General features: G+C 44.3%; 1 protein-coding gene across 11 annotated transcripts in view; it reads left to right on the forward strand.

Moving 5' to 3' along the window:
• The window catches only part of SPATA13 (spermatogenesis associated 13), a 164107-nt gene that overhangs the window by 111642 nt on the left and 30028 nt on the right, over positions 1-22437 (forward strand). For 6 of the 11 annotated variants that reach the window (XM_075742156.1, XM_075742157.1, XM_075742166.1 and 3 more), the window contains exons 2-4: positions 3885-5681; positions 18923-19285; positions 22122-22266. In XM_075742156.1, the coding sequence (XP_075598271.1) occupies positions 3885-5681; positions 18923-19285; positions 22122-22266 (2305 nt within the window). Of the gene's footprint in view, positions 1-1882; positions 2013-3884; positions 5682-16737; positions 16912-18922; positions 19286-22121; positions 22267-22437 lie in introns of those variants that run through there. The other 5 variants (XM_075742163.1, XM_075742165.1, XM_075742158.1 and 2 more) reach the window with 4 other exon arrangements.

Genomic DNA, 22437 nt, shown 5'->3' on the forward strand with positions numbered 1-22437 from the left:
ATCATAGGAACAGAAATACATTGAAATTCAGGTTTGAAAAGTGCTGTTAAAAGTTTTTAAGTGAGCAGCACAGACCCATACAGAGGCTCTGATACAAGTTTACAAGACCTGTTGAAAGTGGGTTTAAAGTTAACTTCTGATAGACTTCTTGTCTCATATAAATTAAATAATATTTCCCTTAACGGTGCTGCTAAAGTAATTCTCTTGGCCATTTCAGCGCCTTCATTGAGTCCCCCTTCAGAAACTTCCTTTTCCCACGGTCTGAAGCAGATAATTCTTGTCTGCACTGACTGGAGAACTTCCCCCAGGTAGTCCCAAGCTAACATAGATCACCAGTGATGGTCCACATGGACCCTCTCCACACTGTGTCAGCATTTCCAGTCCTAATCTCCATTTCCTCTTTGCTTCCCATGTCCAACACTGTAAAGCAAACACTTTACCCTCTCATTTGAGTCATTCTTCAAAACTTGCTCCTTCCATGGGGCGTACCATAAAGCTGAGGTCAGCAAGACCTGGGCTGGTGGCAGACTGTGCCTGCTGCGGCTGACTGCCGGAGACCTGTGGTCACTCCCAGAGTTATTTGCTACCTCATTTGACCTACATCCCTTACGCCCATTTGTTTGCCTCATCCCCTAACTACACCTTGCCTTTGAGAGCATGCCTGCTCTGCTCTCCAGAGAAGTAATTACAGCGTGTACAGTCACACCAGTCTCAGAGGAGAGCCAGTGGGCTGACGGCCTTTGCTACTTCTTGAGGGTGTCTGTTCTGCCATGCACATGTGTTGTCCCATTTCATTTTGCCTCCTACCTGAGGTACATTAAAATGTCTACAGCTGCAGTCCAAGTGTATGTTTTTAGACAATAAACTATTTGAGCACAGATTACCAGTTGTTATGGGTCTTTGTCAGGAGTCATGACATGGGGCTGTAAAACATTGTCTCTCAAAATTTTCCTTGTAGTACATAAACCCTGTTCAGATTGTGTGTAACATGTTGTTCTTGCAGTTAACTCTGAGGAACAGTGGCAAACCAAAAGGTTGTCCAGATTTGGGACTGAAAGACAGCCCGGGAACCAAGCATGACTATCTGAAAGAGCTTGCTGATGGCAAGAACTTCTTTTTCAGCATTTACGTCTTCAAGCTGAATAAAGCCAACCACGCTCAGGAAAATATGCTGATTTGTTCTCCAGTAAGAAATTTGTGTTTGGCACCACAAACACAACGGGACTCCGGTCCAATTTAAATACTAAATGAAAATATATTTCTATGTTGCAGATTGTTTTGTTATAAAATATACAGCTAGCTACTAAATATACTTTGCTGGGGTGAAAGAGCGACAGATGATCTGAGGCTTTTTTCAGTGACTTTGGGTTTACTAGGAGGATCATTTATATCGTGTAAAGAAGTGGACGGTTTAAGCTGCAGATGACAGCTGGGAAAATAAATTCGTGTTTGCAAAGGGGTGAGAGCTGGCACCTGTGTTGGCCGATCGGCCCTGCCACACGGCAGGACAGCGCAAGGCCTGCGCCCACGACAAAAGCCGAGGGTGAGCAGGGTGAGCAGGGTGAGCAGAGCACACGTACCTAGAGAGGCTGAGTGAGCGGTGAGGCTGGGACAGCGCGCGTGACGTTTTGAAGGTACTAAACACCATCATCCTTTCTTCTGGGGCATCGCCGCCGCGCACGGCAAATGGAAGGGAGGCTCCTTCAGCCCGCGGCAGCGCTGAGGACCCGGCGGGAGTCACTTCGGGGCGGGCGGAGCAGAGCAGACCCTGCCGGGGGCGGGTTACGGCTAAGGCGAAGGGCCGCCGGCAGGCTCAGCGCGGGGGCGGCCGGACGAGCCTGGGCTTCCCGCTCCGCCCCGCCGGGCCACCGCCCCCGGCCGGCGCTGCCCCTGTGCGCGGCGCTCCCCGCCCGCCCCTCTCCGCCCCGCTGCGGCGGCCGCTGCCATAGCGATGCGGGAGCGGGCGGCGGCGGGGACGGGCTGCGGCGGCGGGGTTCCCCGGTTCCCCCCAGGTAAGGGCGCTGCTCCGCGAGTCGCCTGCGGGCAGCATCGCGGGGAAGTTGCAGACTCCGCGCTGTGAGCCGATTTTTGAATTTAATTTCATTGTGTTTGTTCTCCTGCCTCTCTCCCGCTCCCTTTCTGCCTGCTCAGGTGCAGTTTCTCCCAAAGCCGCTTTCTCTGGGAACTTCTCTGCCGAGAGCAGCGTCTCGTTCTCGTTATATATATATACTCTTTGTTTTTCTGCGTGGAAATTCGCGAGCGGTACAACAGCACAAGGGCAGGCTGAAGTTTCGGTGCCCGGAGGGCTTTTGTCCGGCCCCGGGTGCCGCGGCGGTGGGGGCAGGCTCGGCTCGGCTGGGCTCGGCTCGGCTGGGCTCGGCTCGGCTCTGCCTTGCAGCCCGGCGGGCTCCCGCCGCCACCCCTGTGAATGAAGGGGATTAAAAACAGCGGCGAGGGAGATTTCAGGCGTCTCGCTGAGACACAAGAAAATCCTTTTATCCCCAGAGGGACAGAGGCTCGCAAAACTCCTTTTAAAGTGCACGCAGGAGGGAGCAGCTTTAACAACAGTGGATACGAGCACCAAAAGCTCCCGCGTTTCACGGGGTGGTTGGGTTTGCCTGTGCGGGATCTGCGGCTGCTCCCCAGGCCCGCTCGCTGCAGCCTTACTGCCATGAAGGACCCCGACGGGCTTTCGCATCTGCTGCAGGGGCTCTGCCGCCGGGCCCCCGCCTCGCCCGGCCCTCGCCGCTTGCCAGGGGCCACCCCGCCCCCATCCCCGCTGGCCCGCGGAGCCTCCGCGGCCACTTGGGTGAACAGGCGACAAAGGGGCCGGGGCTACCTCTCCCTCAAGCACAGCTGTACATTTTCCCTCCTTTTTTTTTTTTTTTTTTTTTTGGGGGGGGGGAATCCCCCTCCAGGCAGTGGCAAGTTTGTGATGATCCCGCTGGCCCTTGCAGAGAGAACTGTGCCCTGACCTTTGTTTTTAAAGTGGTGCCAGCTTCAGACTGAGCATCCCAGTGGTTTCTGGGCATTGTATAGTGTGGTGGTGCAACCACCTGCCTGTCTGGCAAAGACCTCTGGCCAGGGCAGGGGACGCATGGCCGGGGGTCCCCACACAGCTTTCCCAAGCACTGGAGTGTGGTTTGGCCTGCTGGATCTCCCACGCTCAGCTCAGCCGGAGATCCCTTATGCAGCATATCCCAGTCACAGAGACTCCCATCACTTCCAAATTCAAGGTGTCCTCCTGCTGTCATGACAGCACAGGCCGGCTTCTGGCTTTACGAGATTTTCTGAATCTTGTTTTCTTTGGCTAGAGAAACATACTTTGCTGTGCACTTGATGTAACTCTTGGGTTTACCTGCTAGGGGACGGACAAGACAGTTGAGTGTCATGCAGTCTTCTGACAGCAGCAAGTGTATGGAAAAAATATCTATGTTTTCCTCTTCTTTACCTGCTGTCTGAGGATTAGGTGGTACTTGATGGATGTGCTCATTTTCTTAGATGAAAGCTTCTCGTGTGTCTTGGGGCTGAGCACTGTGAGGAGGAAGACTGTGTTGCTGTTGTTGGGGGTTTCTCTCTCTAAGTGTGTATATGTTGAGGTGTTGTAAGGTAGGTGTGGTAGTCGTACCGAATTTATTAGCTTATTAAGCATTATAGAAACAAGCACATATTGAAATTATCCTGGTCACTTTAATTGCTAATGAATGCAATTATACTTTGAGGGAGTTATTAATGTCTTCTCCTCACCACTGCAGCACACCTTTGTTCGGCGAAAAAGAACTCCTTCATTTCGTGCATGCCTTTATTTCCTATACCGGGGGTCTGTTAGTTGGGGACTTTGTAAGGAAATTTCTCTAACGGTTGCTTTTGTTTTCCTGGTGCAGGCAGTGCAGCCTGAGGAGCTCAGCTCACCCAGTGGATGTGAAAGCAAGACAAACCACGATGCAACAGATGCAGGAGAGACAGCGAGGTCAGCTGGTGGAGACAGCAATGTCGCTTTGAGCTACCCCAGCCTCCATCTCCATGCGTACAGCATCGAGAGCATGACAACGTTTCCCAATGGCTGTGGAAATGGCACCACCGTTACCTGCGTAGTTATGGATAATAAAGACCCCCAAAACCAGACTACCTGTGTCAGTCATAACGGGGGTTACAGCACCAGCAACAGTCATGAGGAGGAAATTCAAGAGGATAAGCTCAGCCCTTCCAAAATCATGCGCTTTTTCACCACTCCTCGGAAACGGGCTAATTCCAGCTCTGACAGGCCTCGTTCTCTGGTTTTGATGGGCAACTCGACCACGTGGAATGCTTTGTCTTCCATCAGAAAAATGGGATCTTTCAAGAAGTTGAAATCTTCTGTTCTCCAAGGAATTCAAACAAGGGAATGCTCAGACGTCTTAAATGAGAACAGCGTAGGCAAACATGGTTCAAACGGGGCAGTGGTGAGAGTTCAGACTAACAGATATTCCTATTCGGGGCCTCTCCATGATTTCCAGAACGCAGTGGATTGTTTAGCTTCTGACTGCTCTGATGCGGAGGAGAGCGATGAGTCTTTCCTGAGGAATACTCATCGCTCACGCAGCATCAGGCGGGCTTACGGTGCTGGCCGCATAAACTTGCTAGACACGGATAAAGTTCAGAGTCATCACAACTGTACTAGACCAACATCACCTGTCATTGCAGAGCCAAAGATCTGTGAAATTTTGGTGAAAGACTCTGAAAACAACAGGATCATTTATCGGAGAAGCAAAAGTTCGGATAATTTGAACTTTCTGAAAAAAAGCTCATTCAAACGGAAGTCCACCTCAAACCTCACTGACCTCAAGGTTGCAAATGAAAAACAAACGCCAACAAGGACTGTGAGTGTTACTTCTGCTGACTCGGACAAAACCAGTGGGAACCCTGAGAGGAGATCCAAGCGATGGAAGAGCCCTATCAGGGCAAAGGATTTTGACCGAGTTTTGAAGCTTGTCAGTAACGTTACAGATGTTGCATGGAAGAAGGATGACCCCAAGAGCGCCGCTCCTTCTCCCACTGAGCAGTCCCAGAGAACAAGGTCAAACAGTAGACTGCATGATGACTACTCCCGCAGGGTTTCCAGCAGCACGGACCATGACAGAAAGAGATGCACCTCCCCAGTATCTAGTCCAGACTCTTCCTTGCCGGGAACACCTTGTCTGCAAAGCCCCACAGTTGCTCAGGATAAAGAGGCTGAAATGAATGTAGCTGTTGCTGAAGACAAAAGCCTCAGGATGTCATCAGGTATCCCAGACTCTGATAGCTTATCACCCACACTGAATGACATTAGTCCATTTCCCAATGAAGTGTTTTATTCAGACTCAGATGAACCAAAAGTTACACAGCAGTTTACACATGAAGCTGAAAACCCTCACATTCCGGTCAGGCCGACTGCTCCAAAGCCTCAAAGTCCCACTGCAGAGAAGGTCAAGTGCGATATGAATTTCCAGTGCCCAAACCATCACAGCACGTGTTCGCTGAGCTCATCAGAGAGCGAGGAGAGAGCCGAGGTACCAGGTCTGAAGCTGGGCAGGAATCCTGTTTGCTTCCAGGACTCGGTGCAAACTGTGTACTATGATGATGGCAATGAAGACAGTGGCATAAGCAGTCACTCTCAGCTGAGCCTCAATTTAGCCTCTGGTGCTGAAGAGAAAAAGGAAGAGGTAAGAAAGAAAGCAAAATCCTTTACAAGCTCTGTGTGTGTGTATATATATATATATCAAGTTTTATATTTATTAATGCAAAACAATGCAAACTAACCTGAATACTAATGGCTACTGCAGCTTGTTATTGCTAAAATATGCTGACAACAATTATTTCCTTTAATATATTCTCTTTGGATGTTAACATGGAATTATTTTTTCTTTGTGCATTAATATCAAAGAAAGTTTTGGCAGCAAAGCTATTCATGTACATTTTCAAGGGCAGCTTATTGCACCCTGCAGATACTCCACCTTGTCATGTGGTTTTGTCAGATTTTACCAGCCTAAGCAGGGTCTGGCTGTGTTTCCTTCCAAGCTTGAAAGGTCTCTAAAGATTCTGTATATTTTAAAGTAGCGTTGATTCAGTGTAAAACACTTTGCCTGTGGAAGCCTTGCAGAATGTGGTAGCACTTGTAGAGCAGTGTGGCGTGAAAGATACAGTATAGAGGTTTAAGCATTCAGTTGTGTCCGATGTTTTCACTGTGCAATGATGGCCATGCTGAGGGTAAATTATTTGGGTATTTATTTGCCTCCGAATTTCAAACAGCAGTACTTTACATGCTGGACTGAGTATGTTGCTACTAATATTTTGTGAAGACACCAGTGCTTCACTGCACCTAATGCATGATTTCATACCCCCACTAGATGGGTAGATGTGCTGCAGCACCTGCAAGGTAAGTTCACGTATTAACCCTGTGCTTATATGTAAAACACTGTATGAGCTGGCACTGGACCAGTTGCAATGATTTGGCAGTGTTGGTGCAGAGCTGTCATACGTGTCCTGCACCCATTTGAGATGGTGTGGCCCCCCTCAGCCCCAGAAATGTACACTAATGTGGTTTTGAGCTACTCGGGGTGAGGCAGCAGAGAAAGGTTAGCTATTCATTGGGAAAAATACACTGGGGCAAAAATCCCTCTGGATCTGTATGAATATGGAAGCCATTTACTGAATAAAGCTGACGTATCTTCTAAGCCACCTCAGTTTGACTAAAAGTATCTTATACCTCAGGTATGAGATAGACAAAGGCAATTGTTGCAGCTGCACAAGCTTCAGCCTTTCATGTTGTAAAGTCTTACAATGTCTGTCAAGCCATCTTTTAAAAGCCTGGCATGGTTTTTGCAAACTAACTGTAAATGGTTACAGAGCTTCTCAATATTGTCCTTCTGCTGGAGAAAAGCGAGTTTGTTTACTGTAGTGCTTGCAGCTATGGTAAGATTGGAAAAATAGACCCAATGTGTATAAATGTTGGGGTGCTGAGGTTATTCCGCTTCTGGAGTCCCAGAGTTGCCACAGCCATCCATCTTTTCCAAAACTCTCACTTAAGAGCGTACGTGAGATGTGTTCATGCTGCCAGAAGAGGAGAGAGCCCTAGTGTGGACATACGTCAGTTGTATTTCTTGGGAATAAAATGGAAGTAGAATTAATGCTACTCATCTACCATCTAGTGGTGATCTGTGATCACAACCCAAGAGAGGTTCAGCTTCAGCTTGTCCCTCCCCTTGGCTCTGACAAACCAGTACAGTTTTTAAATGAATGTGTACATTGGGCGGATAAAAGTTACTGCAGTTTTAGTTTTAACACCACATTCTGTTATTATCTAGCATGCAATTTAAACTTTCTCTTTATACTATAACATATTTTAGGTTAATTGTGAGTGCCTTTTGGTGCTCGCTTCAGTTGTCTAAAGTATGGAGCGTGCACTGGTGGCGGCTCTGGGTTTGTGTAGTGGGCAGGGGGCCGGTGCGGGATGGAGCCCTGCACGAGATGAAGGAAATGGTGGCTGGGGGGGTGGGCTCCTTGACTGCGAGGGCAGCAGCCAGGGATTGTAGCCCTCTCCCTCTGCTGTGGGCACTGCCTGGAGCCCTCTGTGTATGGCAGAACAATGGCGGCCACCCAAATGGTGCAGCTGCATCCAGACCCTCTCTTCTGATCCAAAAAAGCAAAGTTTTTGGAGGCAGCAGCTGTGGATTGGAAGCAGGAGCTGTGCAGGACAGGATTTATTTTTGTCTTACTATGCAAGGGGTGTAAACTCTGTCCTCTCTTTTTTCCACGCCTGCTCCTCATGCCATACGTAACCCTAAAGCTGTGGCACTCAGAGTGACTACAAAACAGGGAGAGTGGTATGGTTTCTCTCCGCCATTTCTTTGGAGGGTTTCATTGCACATTTCTTCCTCCTTTACAGCATACGTCCCTCAGCGTGGAGGTAACTTGGTATGAAAGATACTTATGCCAGGTTATTTTTTAATTGGAGTTTATTTAGCCTGCAGGCACTTTTATGAGTGCCACATGCTCACACAATGAGGTCATTGGGGTTTGAACTTTTGACTACAATTCATTTTTAACTCTATCTTATACCTCCATGTTTCAGAACCGTACCCACCCAGCAAGTTCTTCCTGTGACAGTCAAGTGTTTGGTTCATTCTCAACTGAGATGTAATGCTGAGCCATGCAAATCCCAAATTTCATGTAAAAGCCAGTGTGTATTCCAGTACAGCCACTAAAATCTCTGTGGCTTGGAGACATATTTCAGTACGAAGCTTACAAGGTGCTAAGCGGGTCAGGTTCAAACGGCTTCTTTCAGGACTGGCTGCTATAGCTGGAAGCAAATCTACTTTATTCCCTTACTCACTCATCTAGTAGATTAGTTGGCAAATGAAGTCTGTGGAACTTGGTCCATCTCTGTATTTTCCCAAATGTGGAAATGAAATATTCCTACCTTGCATTTCCCCAACACCATAAAGCTGATTTTGCAGTATTCACACAAGGGTGTCTATCCATTTACCTGAATTGATGTTTTGGGGATTTTTTTTCTATGTGATTCAGTCTTGAGAACCTGCAGCTTCCGTCACTTTGTTGGTTTCACCAAAATGGAAGATTTGGACTGGAGCAGGGGAAGTGTTTGGCCTTCTCGGCTGTTGGCCATGCTAGAGGTTGCTTCCCAGGGAAGAGCTAATTACGTGCAGCCTGCATCCATGCCTCAGCACTTCTTAAGCTGCAGTGGTGGGAGTCACCAAAGCCCGTCGGTGACAGCCCATGCTTTCCAAGTCTCTGCTTTATACCACTGCCACTTATATTCAATATGTTGCTTTCAAATAGCATCAGGAGATGATTAAGTATAAGGTTGCATTTGGGCTGTTTTGTATAGTCTTTACTTTCCTGAAGAGCCCCATGTCACCATAAATAAGAAAAACTGCAACCCTTTGCTTTGGACTGGCACCTATCAGCTACTAAGGCTGCCTAAACAAAACACTGTTCTGAATTAGTGACAAAAAAGACAAATCAAGTTATTTGACATTTTACCTAGTCTTTCACAAGCTCTTAGAGCACTTGCTGGCATCTGGCTTTACAGCACAAGACATTTTATTACTTAAATACCTTATCTGCATGACTATAAGTGAATGATAAATTATAGTAAAGAGGTAACTCTGATGTAACTAGGGTTGAGTCACATTTTGTTTGCAGGCTGTATGTCAAGTACTCTAAGACCTGGCTGTTGACTCATTTATGTTTGTGCCATGCAAAAGTCAGTGGCCCCAACTAATCCACATTGTGCAGTCCCTAGTGCTCAGCTCTTGGCAGAGTTGAGCTCATCTTTCCCGTACAGGTCTCTGGGCTCTGAACATTGAGCACAGATGGCTTAACCTGGGGGACAGCTTATGGAGGAGAAGAGGAAGAAGAGCTCTATGGGTGGAAATGCAGAGAGGATTCAGCTCTGTCCTCACTGTTCATCCTCCTGATTTCTTGCTGCTTCAGAATGTGTCTTCGCAGTGAAGGACCAGAGGGTGGTGGCTGGATGTGGTTGTGCTCAATACCCGCAGGGAGCATGCAGCAGCCAGGAGCTGAGGATGGGCATCTTTGGTACCTACCGCAAGCTCCAAGGATGGGCATCCTTTGTACCTACCGCAAGCTCCTGAGCACTGTGGGGCTGGGCATGAGCACACCTGCTGGGAGTTAGCTGGTTTCAGCTCTCTGAACTTTTTTTTTTTGGATTTACTCACCTCTGGTTCATCCACATGCAATTTAGAGTGTGGCTTAACCTGTGTAACTGAAAATGTGTTAAACTGTGAAGGGTGATTAGATGAAGTAAATAAAGGTGGGAACTTTTAAAACTAGATTTACTTCTACGGGGCCTGTAATTTGGAATGAGGACCCGTAGTCTAGTGGCACTCTGGTCTTGCTGTCCACAGGGCCTGGGGACAGAGCAGCAGAGCACTGTCAGGCTCTCAGCATCTCTGACAGCAAAATGAGGTTTTGATTAGACCGAGTGACACTGGATTTACATTTAACTCTCTGAGCTGCTCTGCATGAGTCAGGATATGTTCACACAACATCTCCACCCTTCACAGTTGCTCAAAAAGCAACTTCCAAGAGTGCTTGCCCAGAGCTAAACCAGAAACCGCTGTGCATTGCTACAAACCCAAATTGCAGAACTGATCACTGAAATGATGCAGAGGGGAGCCCTCAAAGGACGCGTGTATCTTCCCATTGCAGTAAAAACTCTTCCAACTCGGTGCAGCAGAGCTGCCTGCCATTCAGTACAGGCTGTAATCATTGGTTGCTTCATTCTCTACTAGGAAGAAGAAAAACAAGGCACTGCTGACAGTAGTCTGAATTCTGGTTCAGGTTAAATTTTAAACTGAGTAACTGCAGTGCTGAATAAAATTGGCTGTTCCTGAAACCTCCCCATTCCAGGGGTTATTGTCATCCCTGAAAAAGGGTCTGTGGATGCTGAAAGGGGAGTTCAAATGGACTCCACTGCAGTTAGGCTGGGCAAGCTGCTCCCTTTCCATATTGCGTATGTGCTCCTCTGCCTTTCCACAGTGTCTGCTATTTAGTCTGCTGTAGCTCTCCTCTGACACCTCAGTAATACCCAGGCACTGCTCACCCTGGGATCAGGAGTAATGGTACCCCAGAGAGCGGACCATTGCTTCTGGCCATGTAATTCAGTTTTTACATCGAGCATGGTATTGAGTTGTCAGCATTGAAAATCCATCATGATGCTAGGAGGTTGCGATGTCCAAATTGAGCACAGGCAGCTGCAGAGTTTCCTCTGAGCCACCTGCGTTTCCCCTTTCTGGCATCCGGAGGCTGCTGTGCTGCTCGTGGTACCGGCATGCTGAGCAGGATGCTGTGGCAGGGTGGGAGACCGGCCAAGTGCTGGAGGAGACCGAGCACAGCAGCCTCGACTCTTCCTACTCCCGAGCTCAACCACAGCAGCCTCGCCCTTACTCCACGCTCGAGGAAGTAATAGTTTGCAGATGTAGAGTTGTCCAAGGCAGCTCCACGCCACACAAGCTGGAGTTTGTGACTGCTGCTGGGGCTGGCTGGTGGCTGGGCTTGGGCTGGGCTTGGGCAGGACGATGAGGCTTTGCTCTGGAAGGGTGGAGAGAGGGGGGGGACCCAGAGGACCTCCGCCTGGAGAGACACTGAAGAGACACGAGGGCCTATGGCTTTTTATGTTTTGCTTTGTTAGCATAAAGTTCCACTTTCAACCTGTAGTTACCATTTGGCTTTTGAGGTTCGCCAGCGGATGTTAGAAAGGCAGCCTGGAAGAAGTTTCTTGTTTTGCCAAATAAAAGGAAAATGTATTTCTTTAGTTCTGTTACTTGATTTGGGGTGTTCTGAGTCAATTTAGAAATTAGAGATTTATTTAGGGATTATTAATGCCTATACATGTTCTAAAAAGTAGTGGAGGATGTGAATATTCCTTTACTATACGCTACATGTTTGCTGTTCCAGTTCAGATACTGAAGTAAAGAAGGGACAGCATTAGAGCATCACCTAGCCATCCCCAAGTATCAGTGACTGGAAAACTAGCAGAAACAGTTTTCTCGTTTTAGCACGCTTGCATTTTTATATGACTGATGAGATTATTTCTGCAAAGCAAATACATTTCCTTGCAAACTCCCCTAAACCAGTCGGAAATATTAGCTGATTTGGTTTTGGAAATGAGTTAGAGAGGACGAAGGAAATCCTTGAGGCTGAAGAACAGATTTGAGAGTCATGAGATCCGCTTGTCGTTTCCAGTTCAGCCCTGTGCTTCCTCTGTGACTTACATGACTTAACTGCTTTGTGTCTGCTCCTTATCTGTGAAATGTGGATATTATGAAGGTGAACTTGCTAATCTTGGTAAGGCATGTTGCTGAGAGGGAAAGCATTATGCTTGTTGATTACGATAAGCAGGCTTTCAAGGATCAGGTTAAAGGAAGCAAACCTGTGTTAACAATGCCTTAGAAAGACATGGCCAAATTTTGTTGTTGGTTGTATCTATATAGCCTGACCTTTTAGTGTGGTTTTACAGGTGTATTAGTTAAAACACCACAATTGCTTTAGTGTCAGCAAATCCCAAGAGTAGAATTATACAATTTTTTTCCAATTTCTAAAACTTCCAAAATGAGTGTTTACCACAGTAGTTTGTGTTGCTAATGGGGATTGATTTTACCATATTACAAGGCCCAGTAATGTAATTTTACTTTATGACAATGCATAGTTTTTCCTGCACCCATTCTAAGAGCTTATACTAGTATAGTTCACTAGTATTCCTTTAGGGGCTCCCCGTTTGAAGCAGTGTTCTTCCAATTTTTACACTGTGGATCCACCCAGTTTTGGGGGGAGAGGAGGGAAGAAAAGGCAGATTATCTTGCTATAATGTTTATAACTTCTAAGCAGCTAAAAATTATGAATTTTTTAATATGATTGTATTACTTTGGTTTCTTCTGCTTTGCTTGTTTGTATAGATGTAAATGCATATGTTCTTAAACAGTTTTTTTGCAGTTGTTTCACTGATAGTATCCTCCTGTCTTGCAGACCACAGGGTGAATAGCACTGTGCATTCTAGGCAGAGATAATCAATGCATTTATTCGGGGTCTTCTCAAAGGCTAATTAAAAAGAAAAGGTGCTAGTGGCAGAGGAGGCACAGGCATGTAAAGAAAAAGGATATAGTGCAATTTGCATTTAGTTAGAAAGGAATAGATGAAAATTTTCTTCCTGTAGGTGAATTGGACTGGTTTAATAATTCTGTTCATTTGCGAGATGCAAACACGGGCTGAATGGGTGCATCTTCTACAGTAAAAGCAATCATTTCCATGATAACTATTGCTGTGATGGTATCACTGTTGGAAATTGTCAGCCTGTTGGATCAACAGGGAACCACTGGGATCTCGTAACACTTCAGGATCTTTTTATAAAATCTGGACAGAAAGCAATAAATATATTTTCTCTGGGAAGCTGTATTACATTCAGAGTCTCATAATCTCTTTGTCACAACAGTTTGCAAATAAAAATATTGATCATGTCCATGAAACATAAAACAAGCTTTTGACCTCAGTTAGTAGTGATGATAAATGAACTTCAACGAATGCTCCCCCACTGCTATTTAGCAACAAGAAAAAGTGCAAAGGTTGCCCTTTATCATGTACCTGGATGAAGAGACACGTTGTCTGGACTTTCACTCTGTTAAGTGAAGATGATAAAATAATTTATGACAACTAGGTCATGATCACTTGGTCCGTTACAGTTTTGCTAGCTTATGTGAATTGAAAAATGAATTCTAATATTACTAGTGAGTTCCTAGCACTTGGCAGTTAATGTGTTATACAGAAATATCAGCTAATTAATACTAACCAATTATAATACTGGCATATAGCTGTCATTGCAAGCGTAAGAAGTTTGTACATTTTTATACAGACTTCAAAACGCACACAGAAATATGTACTCGTGATCAAAACAGAGAGATATCTACATGAAATAGCACAAATGCTGTGATTTTTACCTATAAATATTCCATTTTTAAGCCTTGTCATTTACAAAATACATGACTGATTATCCATCACAAGTTTTCACACAAAATATGGAGTAATCGTGTTCTGACACTAGTCAGGTTTTCTTTGTAATTTATTCTCAGCCAGAAATATTATCTGTTTCATTTATCACAGCTTTTTATAAATTGCATTTGAAAATGAATATGCGTTTCTTGCAAAGACATGATTAGATTTTGATTATCTCCTTTCTCCTTAGAAAAAGGCACCTGTAGTTAGCAAGGTTGCATTTCAGCCAGGCAGCTCAAAAATACAGAGATACCCAAACAAGAAGCAATACAACTTACTGTGGAGCTAAATGATAATAAAATAAAAAAGGCAGAAGGAGGCCAGTTGCTTTAGTGAAAAACAGGTTATGAAATTCCCTTGAGCATCAGCTTCCCCGGGGTTCATGGGCAGCAGCAGCAGCAGCAGCAGCAGCGTGTCTGTGTGGCCCTGCGGCGCAGCTGCTGCTTTGGCAGCGGACAGGGGGGAGGCTGTTCATGCCCCTGCAGACCAGCAAGGCTGGAGGTCCTTGTCCTTGCACCTACCTGTGACTTCCCAGCAGATTGCCAGGTAGAGAAAAAACTTTGGGGAGATTTAAGTGTCCCCTTATGCTGCCATGCTTATCTATTTATATACATTATGAAGCATTAATTGTGTCAGTACATTTAGAATATACAAATAAAATTTAAAAAATCCAAATAGGTAATGGTATGGGTGGAAATGCAGATTAGTGAGCAAGGAGCCTCAGCAATGTACTCAGGCATTAACATGTTTATAGAGCAGTGATTTTATTTTCTTTAGGGAGTTTATTGGCATAAACACATTAACAAAAAATCAGCCAGGGATTGTTTTTCCTTTGCCATCATGATGGCAGCTGTATGTCAGCCCTCACAAGCATACCAACAGCAGCAGGCTGACGAGCAACAGGCTGTGTTGGGTCAGACTTCTAGTTTGGGCTTTTTCTGCAGTGGAGAGTGTGGTCACGTATAGGATGAAGGGTTATTCATGGTTGCTATAACTCTGCCAGAAAAAGTCCTGCCATGCAATGTCAGGTACCGGCAATTTTTTACCATTTCACTGATAAAAGTTGCATCCATATAAGCAACACTTTATCGGCACTCTACAGATCAGATCTCATGCTCCTTGGGCAGCGTTCCCTCTGAAGACAGTTTTGGCTGTTGAATTTATCAAATATACACTGTAATCTGACTAATAGTTGCAGAACCTGGCTCTTGTCTGGCTATAAAGGCTAAGCTAAGATGTTAGTGGTTAACCACCTGATGCTGAGGTTGCTTACATTGGTATTAATGAATAACAGGGAATGCCAGCAGCAGTCATGTGCCATTAAATGCAACAGGGTTGTATCAGTGCCAGGTGGAGTTCAGTGAGATCATGATCAAGTCCCTGAAGCTGCTGTGCCTGGATTGGGAAATCAGTCTGGGCCCGGGCAAAGGAGAGATTTGGTCTGGCTGAGCTCAGGTCTACCTGGGAGCAGCCTGGGGAAACTCCAGCTGTAGCCTGGTTGGTGCAGTCAGGGGGCCCTGGGGAGCACACCCTGAACAGCACACCTGAAAGTGGTACCTGCAGCTGAGCTGAGTTACCTAAAAATAGCCATCAAATGCAATGAGGGGCAGGTATCCACCACAGCTGTGCACAGCTGGGAAGCACCTTGCAGGGAAGCTGCATCCTGCTGGAGCAGGAGGTGGGGATCAAGCAGGGTTCTCCACAGCGTTGGGGAACATGGTTGTAGTGCCATCTGCTTCTACCTGCAATCAGGTTTGGCACCTGATTCCTGCCTGTGGTCCTCTGTAGGCTTGGCTGACACTCTTGTTTGAGGGCTCAACTCGATTGCTCAACACGAGCACCCGGCGCTGCCGGAGGCGCCCTGACTGGTTCCTCCTGCCATCTCCAGGCGCTGCTTCTGGATGGACGATGCCTCCTGTAGGTGCTGTGTCGTACTTGCGTGATGCATGGTATGTGGAGATACTTTAGATCCCTTAAGACATTTGAAATGGCCCTGGGTGCTTATGTTCAGGCAGCAAAATCTCACCCCAGATTTCTACAGGCTACAATGACAACTTTAACATCTAGATAACATACAGACACCTCCATTGCAGACATCAAAATTTAGATGTTGGAATCTGGAGCTGAATCCCACCCTAAGAGTGACATATTACATGGGAACAATAGCAAATAAAACTGTAGCCTGGATCAAAGTAAATGTTTATTTTAAATGGTTGTATTTGTAGATATACTGCTATCAGAAAAAAAAAAAAAAAGGAAAATTATCAAAATACAACAATTTACCTAATATGCTGTTGTAGGAATTTAGCTGTCCAGATAAAATTAATTCATTTATATCAGTATAAATAAGTAGAGCTGTTAGTTTGCAGTCTCAGAAGAAAACTAACCTAGGATGCAGCCTAAAAAACAAGATCAATAATCTTGCTTGCTAGCATTGGTGATCCTGTGCTGTTGCTATACTAGCAGGTGTGAATTTCAGAAAATCTAATGTGGATTCAGCTTAGACCTTTACCTCAGAAATCTTGAAATTCCTTGAAATGTTTGACCAACACTTACAATGCATGAGTCAGTGCATGACACTTTTATTTTCATCCTATATGAAGTGCCGTGTATATCTCTACTCATGTCTATAGATGTTACCGATAATAATTGTAGAACATAAACCTGATTTCACTTATAAAGGATTAATCAAGAGAAGGTCATTTGAGGTCAGTGGTGCTGCACCAGTATAAAGCCAATGACAAGTGGAACAAAATTGTTTATTCAGAATTTTCTCATTGATGTCAAGAATCACACTTATGCTTAAGTGACCACAACACTGGAGCCTATGAGTTGTGTGCTGGATATTTTATTCCTACTAGTAAGTGGTCACTTGATCAGGTCCTGCTTGAGTAGGTGACTTAGAGGAATGTGAGGTTATCCGTCTGGTTTCCTCTGATTTTTGCTATGAGAGGATTACATTTTCTGTTTTATTAGTAGTCTTCAATGCAGTTTATAAATCTAAGCCTAAAAATACACGTCCTTCAGCATTGTTTATTGCACAGCAGAGACTAATCTTGCTGTCATTTGGGTCACTACTGTAGGTGGAGTGCTGCAGAAGGAGAGCAGTCCTTTCTTTGCAAATGTTATTGCTCAAGATAAGGGTGTAAAAAGCAGATTAGGAGATGACATGTGACATGTCCTTCCCTCAGTCTAAAAGTACAGGATCATGGGATGAACTTCGCCTGACTGGTTATGCAGAGAGTGTTCACATTTGTAGCTCTTACAGTCCAGACTGCAAAACAAAAACATAAAATGACTCTCATGAGCTCCTTTCTCAGTCACTGCATATGTGGAGACCCTTTACCTGTGTCTGATTCTGAGGTAAGAACCTTATTTAACCTGTGATTTTGCTGCTCTGGCCTTGGAGGAGCTGGTTTAAGGGACAGCTTTGCTGAAACTGCGTCGGTCCTGATTCTGATTCTCTACTGAATCGCTTATACTATTAAAACTGGTCCTGAGTTAAAATCTGCAGAAAAGCTGGAGCATGCTTGAGTGACAGGTGTGACACCATAGAAATCAGAATTTATGCAAGTGCTTTATTTAGAACAAATTTCATGCTGTAAGTGAAATAATTGAATGTAGCGCAAGGTATGACATTGATCATTTTTCATACCTTAATTGCAGTAATCATGTTAAAATGTTGACTGTTTAATAACTGCCTGCTAGCTGAAGTGGTTTCATACAGGGAAACTGGTCTTAAGCTGTCTTTCAAATGAAAAGCGAAATCTCTTTCAGGTGGCCTTCTAAAAAAGGCTCACTGGAGTTGTACTGGCCTGGTTGGAAACATTAGGTGGAGAAGAAGGTGACAGAAGATAAGTCCCCTTTCACGGGCGTCATTGTAAAAGATGAACAAAACCTAGCCAGAGACAGACAAAATGATGCCTCTTCTTTTTCTGGAATACTTACTAGCTTTGAACATCATCAGAAATGCACTTGGGTAGTGTAAGGATACCCTAATAAAGATGTAGGCTGATTTTTTTACTAAAAAAAAAAGGTCAGAATTAGTTCATAATTTCTATGGGAACTTGGGGCAGGGTTTGCTTGCTCAGCAGTGCTTTGGAGTTTGCCATTCTCTCCATCAGGCATTCATGCAAACTGCCACCCAGCCCAGAAACACCCATTTTCCTCTCTTTCTTTTCTGTTCTTTATTGAGGAGCAAGGAAAAGCTAAGGAAATGCTGAGAATTTGGAAATTTGAGAGAAAAGTGAATATAAATTTTTAAGTGCAGTGTTTTTCCTCGAAATAAAAACTGCAGGGGGGGTTGCTAGAAACGTTTACGGCAGTATTACTCCAAATGCATTGAAATCCTTACAAATGTTCCCACTAACAAGTATTTCAGTTGAGGTTATTTTATTTCCAAACTTGCAGTACCAAGTGCAATTATGATACCTGTAGGCCCTAACCTCCGTGAGTCAGGTGTGCTGTTACATAGGAACAACATACTCATTTTCCAAGCTTCCTTTTTCCTTTATTTGTGTTATAATGTATCTCTGATCCTACTCCATACAACTGTAACCTCCCTGAGTGTATAGAAAATTAGCTTCTCACTTCCAAACTGGATGAGCTCACCCACCCAATTCTGTGCAATCTCTAGATCTTACCCAAGTGAGAATGTGGGAGCGAGTGGTAGGAGCGGGTGCAACGGCCCCTTTTGGTATCGGCTTGCAGTTACGTGGGATCGGCAAGCAGCCATGCTGCAGCCTTATAGTTTATTGCCCAAAGCACAGTCCAACCTGGCCTTGAACACTTCCAGGGAGGGGGCATCTACAGCTTCTCTGGGCAACCTGTTCCAGTGCCTCACCACGTTCATTGTAAAGAATTGTATCTGATCTAAACCTACCCTCTTTCAGTTTGAAACCATTGCCCCTTGTCCTGTCATTACAGGTTTTGGTAGAAGGTCCAGAAACAGAGTGTGCTGGTTGAATTATTTTTCCTGGTGTAACTGTAGCATCCTACTTGTGCACAGGAACAAGCGCTGTGAGTGCCAGAGCTCTCTTTCCAAGACATCATTCAGCATGTTCAGTGTTTATGATAGGGCCTGTCTGTATTGCTGAGGGTATAGGTGAGGTTTTAGTGTTATTATTCATGTTTGCCTAAGAGGTGCTGATGGGTGGGTGTTAACCTTACTCAGTACAACCATCATGACGTCTTTCCTTTGCAAAGTTACTCTCTTCCTGAATTGTCAATTGCATTTATTGTATTTACTATGGTAATGCTTTCTTTTTAGCAATGTTAAGTTGATCTGCCGTATGAAAAATTCGTATGAAAAATTCACAAATGATTAAGTGTCAGAAAATTCTGTGGCTTATTTGACTTGTTCACATTTAAAAAGGTTGTTTCTGATGACCACTGGAAGAGGTCCCCATCCCAGGATGAAGAAAAGACAGACACACAAAAGGTCACACCCAGGAGATGGGGCTCTGGAAAAAGATCTCGTCCCAGACCTCTCTCAGACTATGGCCAAATGTCGATCAGAAGTTTCTCTATACCAGAAGATGCAGTTGCGGTGGAGTCTCAGAAGACAGACTGCACGGATGGAGAAAATCAGCCAGGACTGGCTTCCGTCGGGTCTGTGATCCAAAGCAATACAGTAGGCTACCACAGAGGGCGAAAAAGAAGACCCATCTCCGTAATAGGTGGGGTCAATTTCTATGGAAGCGGTCCGGCGGAAGAGATAGAAGGTCTGCTGACACAAGTAAGATAAGAGATGTGCTCTCTGCAAACTGCAAAAGACCCTTTCACTTCCTTGTCTGTATCTTCAACCTAGAAAATAGAATGGATGCTTCCTTCTCTTCCTTCCCTTTTGTCAAGCTGACATCATGTACTTACAATTCTGCTTTCCTGGTCACTAATTACTTTGTCTTGTTGTTCAAAAACAAAGCAGCATGGAATAAAACTGATACTGACTTTGGGATAATCTTTTTCATATTGTAAATTAACCTTATTTCTTTCTTGGAATGGTTGTTATGTCTCTTATTGGTGTATAAGAGCTGATTTGTGTGTAATATAGCTGTGTGTTTAGTCACCTTATGGGGTGTAGGGCCTGAGGAACAGGGGAGTACAAATGATATGATAGTAACACATTATTTACTGATCACTTCAAATTCGCCAAAAGCAGGCCTGTTCAAAACCTGTGGCATTAGCTGTGGCGTCCAAAATCTCGGTATTGTCATAGCAATGATACTTAAAGCTAATAAGGAAGTAGCTTTAGAAACTTGGTAATAAATTAAGGAATTAATGAAATAAAGAAAGAGTCTAAGAAAACTGTGAATATGAAAAAAAACCCTACCTTGTTTACTACTAAATTGACCTGATGGAATGTAGGAAGCCTGGAAGAATATAGCGAGTGTTTGAGTTAGTGCTTGAGCAGCACCTGTATACTTATTTGCCATCTCTGTTGGCTTAGGTAAGAGACTGAGAAATAAAAAACTTCTGAAAAATAAAAATAGCACCTTTTTTTCCCTGGAGGTAGTCCTGAGCAGGTGCGACGTGTAGAGGAACTTACTGTTCTGATGGTAGTGGTGGCCCCATCTTGTAGCTGGTTACACAAAGCTTCAGGCTCACAGGCTTTTGTAATACTGCACTGATCGGGTGTTTTCCACTTTCCAGAAAAGCTGGAGGACTCGTACCTAAAGCAATTGTTATGCTGATAAAGCAACAGAAAAAAGGAATAGTATTTACATCGTCAAAAAATGTGATTCCAGTGGTTATTAATGGAATTTGAATCTTCTTAATCTTTCTCATGCTACTTGATCTCCTGCTGGGAAGTTCAATGGAGTATCATTCATGGGTACTGTACTCCCCAAACTGAAATCAAATGCTGAAACAATGGCGGAATTTTTAGTCTCCTGTGAAGAGCAATTTTTAACATGAACATTGTTATTGTATATGGCACATTTTTTCTTTATAATTCCCTGATGAAAAAATGCATCTTGAAGCAAAACTCCAGCTGAAGCCAATGAACCTTTTACCCAGGCAAAGGCCATAATTTCAAACCCTACATAATTGGCATATTTTAAAATTAATTTTATCACTACTTAGCTTGGAGGAAAAAAGAGATCAAGACTATGGAGCATTCCCAACGGGAACACATTATTGACCCAAACAATGGCCTTCCCAGGCCTGCCACTGAGTGACAGAACATCCTTGTCTGTCCGGGGAAGGGATCTGGACTGGAGCCTTACAAGAAAATTTTAGTTGCCCATAAATAAATAGCTTTGTTGCTTAATCAGCCAATTACTTGCATATAGGAATTGCTATCACCTCTATTAGCTCTTTAATGCAATGTATCGGACTTAGTCTTTGTGGTGTTACTCAGTGCTAGGATCCTGATATATTGCTAAAGCACTGAAGAAATGAGGTTTAGAGATGAGGTTGTAGTTAAATCATATTCAATACACGCAGGGTTTTGGCAGTCATATTAGAAAGCAAATTTGTAGCTGGAATGTAAGAAAGGACTAATGAAGCAGGAATACATGTGCTACAAGTATTTTATGTGGGGCTTTCAAAGACTGATCTTCACCTTGCTGATTTTTTTTCTTAAGGCTTTGAAAACCCCTGGGAATATTTGAAAAGTGTAATGGTAATTCCTTCTTTGTTGTGCTTTGTTTTGGTTTGGCAGCTTAGGTGTGAGAAAACGTTTTCAAATAACACTAAATCATTGGTTTCATGATAAAGTGTCAAGAGATCATAAAAAACCCAACCTGATCTTTCAGATTACTTGAGACAAGGGCCTATGAACAGTAACTGAAAGCTAAGATGTAAAGACAAGTTTCCCTGAAGTTTGTGTGCTGGGATCTGGCATTTTAATGTTGGATGTTTATGGAAGGTCATTCAGCCTGGCTAATGTGGAGTTGTTCAGGGACAACATAAAATTAGACTCAATTTGCAAATAAAACAGGGGTAGGTTCTCTAATCATAATTACGCAGATGAATGATTTAACTAAAGAAAAGGGCTTCTGGATAAAGTTACAAGTAAACTTAGTATTACCTCTTTTTAATGAGACTCCTGGGAACTTCAGAGCAGAGGATCATTTAAAGAATTGTTTTTGTCTTGTAAGATATGTTTATTTTACTTAAAAGCAATACATTTATTTGAAGAAAGCAAGTGTCCCAGGAAATGAACACAACTTACTGCCGTAACATTTCTGGTCATTCTTTCACTTTGGGTTTCCCTTCAGACGCGTGTTTCCAACGCCAGCGGGCATCGCGCAGGCTGTTCCCACAGCAGTTAGATCCCAGAGCGTTTGGGCACAGAGTGTTACAAGATGAAAATTATAGAGTATGTCTGATCTTAACAGAAGGCCAAGGAGTTTTTAATGTAACAGAGAACTGTATCGTAATAAAATATTTTCTGTGGTGCTGGTGGATATGGTATGCAGTGTTTAAGCAATGTCACTTCAAAGTAGGGGATTTTACTGCCCCTGTAATTAGCTGGACTATCTGAAGAAACCTTACTTCATACCTGAGTTTTGCTCAGTTGGACTTGCTGGTAGCTTTACTAATACTGGATTTTCCTGTTTTCTCTGTAGCCTGTAACACGGCCACCCATTCCAGCACACCAGGTCCCCCCTTACAAAGCTGTTTCAGCCAGGTTCCGGCCGCTCACCTTTTCACAAAGTACTCCCATCGGCCTGGACCGGGTTGGACGAAGGCGGCAGATGAGAACATCTAACGGTAAGATGGACAAGTCTTTAACTTTCTAGATCTCAACTTCATAGCTCAGCTCAGTCAGGAAGTAGGTTATAGCGTGGAACACAAAAGGGCGCAAACCAACTTGGTGACAATGTATTACCCAGCTAAGTTGCTTTGTTTTGTGAGTTTCTCATTAGTAGCTGCTGTGTTCAT

Source organism: Balearica regulorum, chromosome 1 (assembly GCF_011004875.1).
Source record: "Balearica regulorum gibbericeps isolate bBalReg1 chromosome 1, bBalReg1.pri, whole genome shotgun sequence".
Classification (NCBI taxonomy): domain Eukaryota; kingdom Metazoa; phylum Chordata; class Aves; order Gruiformes; family Gruidae; genus Balearica; species Balearica regulorum.